This window comes from Microtus ochrogaster, unplaced genomic scaffold, assembly GCF_000317375.1.
Source record: "Microtus ochrogaster isolate Prairie Vole_2 unplaced genomic scaffold, MicOch1.0 UNK28, whole genome shotgun sequence".
Classification (NCBI taxonomy): domain Eukaryota; kingdom Metazoa; phylum Chordata; class Mammalia; order Rodentia; family Cricetidae; genus Microtus; species Microtus ochrogaster.
The window spans coordinates 4,493,635-4,504,194 of record NW_004949126.1 but is presented as its reverse complement, the minus strand read 5'-3'; the positions used below and the strand labels follow the sequence as shown (position 1 = coordinate 4,504,194).

The following is a 10,560-nucleotide window of genomic DNA, read 5'->3' as shown; positions in this document are numbered from 1 at the left end:
AGGCTGGTCTCGAACTCACAGAGATCCGCCTGCCTCTGCCTTCCGAGTGCTGGGATTAAAGGCGTGCGCCACCACCGCCCGGCTACTTTAGCTTTTTTTTTTTTTTTGCAAATTTTACTATTTGTTCTGATGCTGTATACATATTGTATATACAGACATCAGAAGTGAATGTTTAGCCTGCTTCCAATATGCGTAGGAACTTTTATCTACCTTATCTATCTAAGGCTGCTGTCTTTTCTGTAGAGGTGGCAACACAATAGAGAACTAAAGAGCACATTGAAGCAGGCAGTGGGCTCAGCATTGCTACCCATTAATTGTGTGCCTTCTTTTGGCTTTTGTATAAGCTTCCAAGTCTTTTTTGTTTAAGCACTTCAATGTGACTAGATGACTGGGCAAACTTTCAGATTGCATACTTCTGTATTTCATTTATTCCGCCATTGACCTAACCACCGTCTCACTGATCCTTACTCACTACAGAGCTCCAAGCTTGGCACAATTGTTTTGTCTTTTGAAACAGTCTGGCTTAGGACTTGAAAGATTGTTGACGATGACTTTGAACGTCTGATCCTCTACCTCCCAAGTGCTGGGATTACAGGTGTGTACACCATGCCCAGTTTATGCAGTGCTGGGGATCAAATTTAGGATTGTACATGCTAAGTAAATAGCTGCCAACTGAGTCACAGTGGCAGCCCTTGCTATTGCTTGTTTAATTTACCGAAACCCTGGGACCTCAGTTATCAACCTACAGCAGTTACCTCTCTTCCCTTACCACGATGACCATGCTTTATCAATAAACTCCCAGAGGGAGAGAACAGGCATAGCTGCACCCGCTGCTCTCAAGACAGACGTAACTCTGTGGCAGGGAACACCTGAACATGGATTTCTGTCTTCTTTCTTCCATAGTGCTCAGTGTTATGCTTTATGTTTGTCTGCTGTGATAGCAATAATAATGTCAGTGGGAATGCCAAATTCACCTTCATATCTTTGGAAAGACTATCTTATTAAGCAATGGTACGTTTACCTTTTTCTGAAAGAATGCCATTTTAATGTTTTTCTCAGAGAAAAAGGTTGCTGTTTATATAACGACAGAATTTATTCCTGAATTCAGTGTAAGAAAGTTGTAGCAGTTTGTAATTTTTTTTATTTAATACAGCTCAACAACTATATGTTGAGAACTAGCAGGAGGTATATAAAGAATATTAATTTATGGAAAAGTAGATAATCTTGATACTTATTATTTTCTACTTTTGTGTCAGCTTTTAGGTTTAAATTGTTGGTTGTGAAATTGACCAGTATTTTTTAAAAGATAAAACAAAAAGTGGAAAAAAAATCACCACTTACTAAATAGTATCATTTATTGAACTTTGATTTTACTTAGTTATGTACCTGTAAGTGTGTCAGTGAGGAATGCTGTAAAAGACAGTCACAAACGTATAGACTAGCTTCTGAGTTACACCTAGAGGCATATTCTAATTCGTGTAAGTAAAGGTGTCTTTTTGTGGTGGAAGGTCAGTCTTGAGCAACTTGAGGGGGAAAGTGGGAATGCATTATCACAGCAGGTTTGGAATGTGTGTTGTGAGGACAAAACACTGCCCATGACTATCAGTACACATGTTCTCTTTTTATCGTGTGTGCGTGCATGTGCGTGCGTGGACATGCATATGTGTGTGTCTATGTGAGTGTGGGGGTTAGAGGGTAATTTAGGAGTCTCTCTCGACCATGTTTTACCTTGTTAATTTGGGGCAATCTTTATTTGTGTCGGAACTAACAACAGGTAGGTGTAGTCTTACTAGCCCTCGTGCTTTTATGATTTCTTGTCTCCAAGACTGGAATTATAAACCAGTTGTAACACCTACCTGGCATTTATTGGGCTCGAGATACCCAGAGACTGGTCCTTTTGCTTGTGATCTGGGCTTTCTAATCACTTAGGCTCCTTTCAGCCCGTAACACTTTTTACTGTAGCATTTTAAACAATACAGTAAAAAGTGATCTGGAGCCTGGAAGTAAGGCAGAGTTCCCATAGTGATTGTTATGAATAGGGTTCTCCATAGGCTAAGTACAGAAGCAGGTATGCTTAGGAATTAATCATTGACAAATCATTCTGAACCTACTCTTGACAAAGGTGTCCACTTACTGTAAAATATAAGTTTACCAATCATGGAATTATTTTTTACCCTACTAATACAGTGGCAGCGACTTTGGAATGAAAGGTTTGGGTACTTATTCCACTACTTATTTACGTTGTGACTTTGATCTTGTTTCATAATATTTGTTTTTCAAATTTCTAAGATGGAGAATAATTCTTGTCTTACAGTGTTGTACTGGAAGAACTGTATTAAGAACGCTCTATTGCACGTTCGAATTCAACAAGTGCCAGGAGCTTTTACTAATTATCTAATTAGTAAAGGTCACAAGACTCATATTTTCTTCTAAGGTTTTTATACACTTTTAGGTAATCTTAATTTTTGTTTTTGATCAATTTGAGTTTTTGTTCAGGTATGTGTGTGAGGTAGCAGTCTAGTTTTATTCTTTTGCATGGATAGCTGTCCTCAGGATCATTTGTTGAAAAGATTATTCTTTATCTGTTAGAAATGTTTCTTCACTGAGCAGCTAGACTTAAATTTTCTACAGATAAGTGTTTAGGTTACAGCTAACTAGTAAATAATGCATTTTATTTTCATGGGCGTCTGAATGTTATTGAGTTCTATGGCTGTAGAAGAATGAAATGCCGCTGAAAAGCCTTCTTTATGGTTAATTACTGAAGTCACTTGCAAGCCACTCTGCAGTTAGTTCATTAACTGAGTAGTTTTTCTACTCAGTGAAGTCTTTCACTGTTGCTGATATTTGAACTGTGAAATCGCCCCAATTATGTTGTTGATTATACTTCTAAGCGACTTGCTTTTGTTTATATATTAGCATAATCATTATTAGTTAAAAATTTGAGACTTCCACCCACCAACTCTACAGTTGAAGAATTCCTTGCCTAAATGTAGAAGATACTTTTTTCCTTCCTTTCTCTTTTACATATTGTCAATGTTTTGGGTTAAGATTAATGCTATTTGATTTGATCATATTAGTTGAATATCATAATATAATAAACTCTAGTGAAGTCTTAGACACCAAAATATTTGAATAAAATTAAAGGTATTTTTTATTTCCTCTTATCTGTCAAATATTAACCTTTCTTATTACTTACCTGCTTCTGATCTACACACTGGCCTCTAAGCTAAGAGTGGCTGACAGAATGGACCTATGGGCTAAAAAGTTAATAAGTAAAGTGTGCTGGTTCACAAAGCTAATAGGTGACAAAGTTGGGATTTGATTCTCTAAAACCTAACATCAAAGTATATTAAGGCCGTGAGATTTCTTTTCTAGGCTCCTCTGGAGGAAAATATTTGTCCAGACTTTTTGTTACTGAATTTTAACTGGTAGGTAACTGTAAGTAGATATTAGATTTGCAGGTACAGATATTTGGTGGGCAAACCTCCAGAGAAGTGTATTTCTCTCTCTCTCTCTCTCTCTCTCTCTCTCTCTCTCTCTCTCTCTCTCTCTCTGTTGCAGGCTCATGGGGGGATTGGTCTTTAATATAGTTTAATATCTTGGAACCTAAGTAGCAGGAGCAAGCTTACTCCATTTGATAGTTTAGCTGTCAAAATGAATTGGCTTCATTTTTTGTATCAGTCTGTTTGAAATCCAGCAGCTAGTTTTGATGGACCCTCCTTTCTTTCTCTCCCATTTCTTCCTCCTTTCCTTCTTTTCTCTTCCACCTGTCCCTCAGAGAGTTGAAATCCAGTGCCTAGTGCTGACTGAGGCATGTATCTGATAGATCTCCAGATGGAGACTGCAGACTTTATGGGGTAAAAGTTTTCTTTAAAAAGATTAAGATGTGGTACTAGAAGAGAAGTAAAGTGTACTATATTAATACACAAAGGGTCCCTTTGATGAGGATAATTACTTGATTATTTAACCATTTTAATATTTGGGAGTGGGTTTTGAAAAAGGGGACAAGGAAAAGTTGAAATTAATTGGAAAAGATAACCAAGATATATAATTCAGATACTGTTTGCAGTGGTCACAGTGATCTAAATGTTTAAGTACATCATAGAAAATATATTAAACAACTCATCAAGAGTGGTATGTGTGTGCATTTAATGATATGACTTTCAGAAAGCATGAATGAAAAACTCATCATGTAAACTAATATGGCCAGCTTATAAGTAAATATAGTCTATATATTTCACTTATAGGAAATGGAAAAGGCTGAAGCCAATCACAAGTCTGACTCTTGTTTACTTGGTTCTCTCCCATCTTTCCTCAGCACATCTCATGTAATAGAGCAAGATGGGTTCCTCATATGGCTCCTTGCAGAAATTCTAAGTCATTTATTTTCCTTATAGATTTTTGAAATCTAGAAAAGTCATCTCTTGTGCTCGAAGTATTTGCTTTTATGCTTTTCTCTTTTTATGACCTTTAGAATTCTTAATTTGAAACTTGGAAATAATATTGAATAAAAATTTATTTATTCTTATTTTATATGTATGAGTGTTTTGCATGCATGTTTGTATGTATACCCCATGTATGCAATCCCTGCAGGGGCCAGAAGAGAGCATCATAAACCCTGGACCTGGAATTACACATGGCTGTGAGCTTCTGTATGGATGCTGGGAATTGAACTTAGGTTCTCTGCAAGAGCAGTGAGTGTTTCTCAGTACTGAGCCATCTCTCCAGCCCCAATAATACTAACTTTTTTAGTGTTCTACTCTTCCCTGGTAATAGTTTTCTCTGATATTCAGGGGAAGTATGTGGACAGGATAAGGAAATAATGGTCATGGAACTTCATTCATAGTTCCAAAAGGTATATTCTCCTACACCTCCATTACTGTCTTTACACATAAGCAAACGAGGGCACCGTGTAAGTTTAGGTTAATAAAATTCAGTTGTAAGAGACGTATTTTTAAATTTTTTTGAGAGTTGTTTATTATGTGTATAACCTTTTGCCTCCATGTATGCCTGCAGGCCAGAAGAGGATAGATGGTTGTGAGCCACCATGTGGTTGCTGGGAATTGAACTCAGAACCTCTGGAAAAGCAGGCATTGCCCTTAACCACTGAGCCACCTCTCCAGCCCTGTAAGAGGCATTTTTTTGCTGAAGTCAAAGGCAGGCATAATCAAGGAAGAGCAGAGGTCTGACCAATCTATTTTAATCTTGAAGACCTCTTTATTTTCCAGAGCTTATTTGTGTATATCAGTCTTAGAAAAGCCATATTATATTAGCCAACTCTTGAAATATTGTTTTAGTGTAAAAGAGTGTACTCTAAGAGAACGTAAGTTACTGTCTAAACTTGTCTACTTCATGTGTAAGATGATTTTGAAAGGTAACGTTTAATCTGTTGCTTATTAAAAGATTTAATATACATGTAATTGATTTCCATTTCTCATTTTGGCGTATGTAATTAAAACCTTTTATACACACATACATATATTGCTATGAACTGTATACAAAGAAATGACACATTTGAAATGCTTTACAACTGTGGTTAATGTTAGGAAACACACCCTTAAAGTTACTGCACATGTGGGGTGTGAATGCATCTCTATGATGTGTTAGAGTAGGCTAAAGTGTCTTTTCCTCCTCTTCTTTTTAATGATTTAGTTTGTGTGTGTGTTTGGTGGAACAAAATATATACAAACTGCTTAGAGTTATCCCATACTAAAGAAAATATTTGAATTCTTGAAAAGTTTTAGTTTTTAGAAGTTTTGATTTGCTGCATAGTTTTGTGAATTGGCAAGTTAGAATAGTTTCCATAGAGTAAATCCAAAACATGTGATTATGAATATAAGTGTTTGTTGTGCTCCTGTTTTCCCATTTCATAAAAGTGAGACCAGCAATCCCTTTCTACTTTCTAGTTCACTAGTGTATTGGAGAAATAGCTGTTCCATATGCTTGTCTTAAAGACAGATACTTTAGAGATGCTTTTCATGGTTCTGCTGATGTATTATTGTACATGCATGTGGAAGGGTATATAAGTTTTGAGTTTTGCATAGAAAAATAGTGAAACTACAAGTCTCTAGATCTTTAGCTTTATTCAGAGAAGGGCTATACAGGGGACAAAAGTATTGGAGCTTGTAGGACATTTAATAGTTGACTTATGTATACATGAGATGTTTGTATAGTGCATATATTCTATTTGTGCATGTGCGTGTGCAACTACATGTGAAGGCCAGACATTGATGTGTGATATCTTCCTCAATCAATTTCCACCTCATTATTTGTTAAAGATTCATCCATCCATCCATCTGTGTATTTATTTATTTATTTATTTATTTATTTATTTATTTATTTATTTATTTATTTTGTATACAACATTCTGTCTGTGTGTATGCCTGCAGGCCAGAAGAGGGCACCAGACCCCATTACAGATGGTTGTGAGCCACCATGTGGTTGCTGGAAATTGAACTCAGGACCTTTGGAAGAGCAGGCAATGCTCTTAACCTCTGAGCCATCTCTCCAGCTCCATCTGTGTATCTATTAACTTATTTTTGTGTGTCTCTGTCTACATGAGTGTGTGCCACACGTGTGTGACTGCCTGCAGAAGTCAAAAAAGCACATTGGATCCTTCTGAATCTGGAGTTACAGATGATTTTATTGGAAACCGAATTTGGTTTCTTTGGAAGAGCAGTCAGTATTTTTGTATCTTTGTACATTTTTCCAGTTGTTTTCTTGTCTTTATAGTCCTCCTCTTTTTTTTCCCTTTGAGTGGGAAACAGGATTTCTCACTAAGCATGGAACTTGCTAATTGATTAGAATAACTAGCCAGCAAGCTCCAGAGATCGATCCTTGTCTCTCTTCCCTAGTACTTCACTACTGCACCTAGGTTCTTAGGTAGCTTCTGAGATCTGAACTCAGGTTTTCTTGTGTACACGACAGCTACTTTACTGATGGAGCTAGTTCTTTATCCCTGTAGTAGATTCTTTAAATAATTTCAGGGCACTTAGCATCCACAATCCTCAGCATTGAAGAAAAAAGAATTTTCAGACTTATAGAAGTGAACATTAATACAAAGAGTCCTCCATGCTTTATCTGAATTCCAGAAATCTTAGCATTTTACCACATTAGTTCATTCTGTGTTTGGTCTTTGCATTTGCATTAAATATACCAGGTTATATAAATCATAACATTTTCCATAGATATAAAACATGTATGAATGTATTATATTTTTAATTATGTTAAGAGTAAAATTTAGAGAAAGTACATGCTTTTCCCAAATAAGGAAGTACATTTGTGCTGGAGGGTGGTGGCGACTCATGCCTTTAATCCTAGTACTTGGGAGACAGAGGCAGGTGAATCTGTGAGTTTGAGGCCAGCCTGGTTTACAAAACAAGTTCCAGGACAGCCAGAGCTACCCAGAGAAATCCTGTCTCAAAACAAATGGACAAACAAAAAAGAAAGCAAAGTAGATATTCTTATATTTGTTGAGCTATCACAAATACTTTTATAATTTGATAAATGACTTTACTTCTAAAAATGTGTAGCTTTAAAGTAGCTTCTATCAAAATAGAAGAATGTAAAGCTTTAAATAACAGTTTGTGTTTTATATAAATGAATATGAACATTGCAATGAAGAGATTGTATCTTTAAACTGTCAGCCAATACCACTAAATTGTTTATTCTTGGAGCAGTTCTGCCTGAACACCTAAATCAATATATTATTGTCTTTGTAGACATGTTACACCTTCCCACTGTAAACATTCAGGTGTTTTCCATAGGGAGATGAGAGAATTCTACTAAGGAAAAGGAAGTAGATTTTCACATTTTCATACCTGTTTCTAGGAAAGTTGAAAGATGAGGAAATGGTGTGTTTTGTTGGTTTAACATTGCTAACGTTTTTGGGCTGGCATGGAAGCCCCTTGCCACTCTTACTTCACTCCCCAAGTGTATGTAGGAGGACCTCTTGCTGACATCAGACATGTTACCTAGTGTTTGGGGAAGACTCTGCCTCTGATGTTGCTACATGATAGTTTATTTGATGAAATGCTTGTGGTTATTTATTTCTACATATAAGGGGACAAGTTAGTTTACAACAGAAAGATAGAAAAGGAAAGTCATCTAGAAAGTTTGCTTAGTTCTTATAAGTTAAAAAAAAAGAAGTAGACTTTATTTTTATTTTTTGTTTTTATTTATTTTAGATTTATTTTTTGGCACAACGTCTGTAGATTAGGGTTTGCCAAACTGTGGCTAATGTGATGAATCTTACCCTTTATCTTTTTCTTATCCTATTTTTAAAGGCGATTTTTATCTGTTTCTTAAACTTTTGTTAGAATGCTTTCTTATTCATCTACTGATATATTCTTTACTTTATTGTGTGGTACTGTGGCAGAGTTAAGTAGCTGTAACCATGTGACTTCCATGCCACAAACCCTTGCCTTCTAACTGTTGGCTGACTTTTGATTATTTTATAAGTACTCTGGCATTTATGGTTTTGGGTTTTTTTTTTTTCTGTAACATGTATTAGAAAATTCTGCTCACACTGTGCATAATTTTTAATTTATTCAAAGATTATACAGATAAAAACTTAAAGAGAAATTTCTAGTAGTGAACTTGTGGACTTGAGATTATTTGTATATGTCTTAGTTACTGTTTATTGCTGTGAAGAGACATCATGACCAAGGCAGCTCTTAGCAAAGAAAGCATTTAATTGGGGCTGGCTTACAGATTCAGGTTAGTCCATTATCATGGTGTGAAGCGGTCAATCATGGCAATGGAGCAATAGCTGAGAGCTGAGGGATCATTGGTAACAGGCGAGAGAGAGGGGGGGGAGACTCTGCTTGTCTGCTTGGCTGGGCTTTTAAACTCTCAGAGCCCATCCCAGACACCTTCTCCAACAAGAACACCCCTCCTAATTCTTCCAAACAGTTCTTCTAATGGAGACTAAATATGCAGATATAAGAGCCTAGGAGGGCATTCTCATTTGTCTTTCCAAAGGGTTTATATTTAAATTACGAACTTTTTGTTAAGGCCCCTTTTTGCATAATTGGCAGCTCAGTGCATTTATAAACTTAAAAATTTTATACGTTAGAATGAACTTTTTTCTTTCTTTTTTGAGTTTTTTTGAGCTAGGGTTTCTTTGTAGCTTTGGAGCTTGTCCTACTAGCTCATATAGACCAGGCTAGCCTCGAACTCACAGAGATCTGCCTGCCCCTGCCTCCTTCCCAAGTGCTGCGATTAAAGGTGTGCACCACCGCTGCCCAGCTGAACTTATTTTCATATGTAAAAGCTCTCTGTATTTCTTCAATTCCCCAGTTGTCTTTTCAGCATCCCAGAACCTTCTTTCTGTTTGTTTACACATATAAAATATATAGTAAATATTTGTCAAAGATTTATTTAATCCTAATGAGGAGCCAGCATGATGAAAAAACCAATTCAGGAAACAGGTGAGAGAAATATATATAGTCTGTGACAGGAAGAAATAAAATAACAGGCAGCAATAAGAAAATTCATAATTTGAGTTTTCTTTCCTACTATAAAGCAATTACTTGCATTGTAGCAGATGAAAATCATTTCTGTTTATCAGTCTTCACAAGTTGTATTCTAACTGGAGTTTTATCTTGTGGTGGTAAATAATAGTAATCCACACAAAATCCTCTCGACCAGAATACCAGAGATCATTGGGCTGCTTGTTGGTATAAGGTCATGAGTATCCCTTTTACCTTAATTTATCCAAAAAGAGAAATAAATTTTAGATAATCAGTATTTCCTCTACTTTTCAGTGATTGTGTGATGACATTTGTAACTTGCCGATTTGTAAGGAAGTTGCAAAAGTCACTGTTAACATAAAATAAGCTCTTTTTTCTGTTTTTTCTCTGCAGGAACTCATTATACAATGACAAATGGAGGCAGCATTAATAGCTCTACACACTTGCTGGATCTTTTGGATGAGCCGATCCCAGGTGTTGGTACATACGATGATTTCCATACTATTGACTGGGTTCGAGAGAAGTGTAAAGACAGAGAAAGGCACAGACGTGTAAGTGTTTTCAGTATTTTATATAAGTAGTGCAAAATGGACCATTTAAAATTACACTTCTGCCAATGATCTCAGTTCACCAAATTGATAGGCATTAAAATATATTTGACATGTCATACATGATACATTTTCCCTCTTTGTCTTGGTTTATCTCTTTTAGTTATTTATACCCTGTACTTTCTGAAATTGAGGTAATTAAAAAAAAAGAAATAAAATTAGACAAAATACAAAGGAAAGGGAGAAGTTCAGCATAAGAGTTGAGTGAGGACTCCAGGATGCTTTCTTTCAGCATCTCAGCTGCTAAAGCAAAAAGAACCCTGTTGCAGGAGACTAATGCAAAAGGGAGATAATGTACTGAGAAAAGAAAGGTTTTGTAGGATTTTGCTGTTTTTTAACACTTCCTTTCTTAGCAATACATGCTGAGATACTTCTCAAGTTAGATCCTGGATAAAGCTTTGTGTGTGCATAGCAAGCCACTGTGTTTGTTTGTTTTTGATTTTTTTTTTTTTTTTTTTTGGTTTTTCGAGACAGGGTTT

General features: G+C 36.1%; 1 protein-coding gene across 5 annotated transcripts in view; it reads left to right on the top strand.

Moving 5' to 3' along the window:
- The window catches only part of Clcn3 (chloride voltage-gated channel 3), an 81,922-nt gene that overhangs the window by 39,433 nt on the left and 31,929 nt on the right, over window positions 1-10,560 (top strand). For 4 of the 5 annotated variants that reach the window (XM_005368102.3, XM_005368100.2, XM_005368098.3 and 1 more), the window contains one exon: window positions 9,867-10,024. In XM_005368102.3, coding sequence (XP_005368159.1) covers window positions 9,881-10,024 — 144 coding nt within the window. In that variant the 5' untranslated portion in view covers window positions 9,867-9,880. Of the gene's footprint in view, window positions 1-575; window positions 596-9,866; window positions 10,025-10,560 lie in introns of those variants that run through there. The other variant, XM_026789755.1, reaches the window with a different exon arrangement.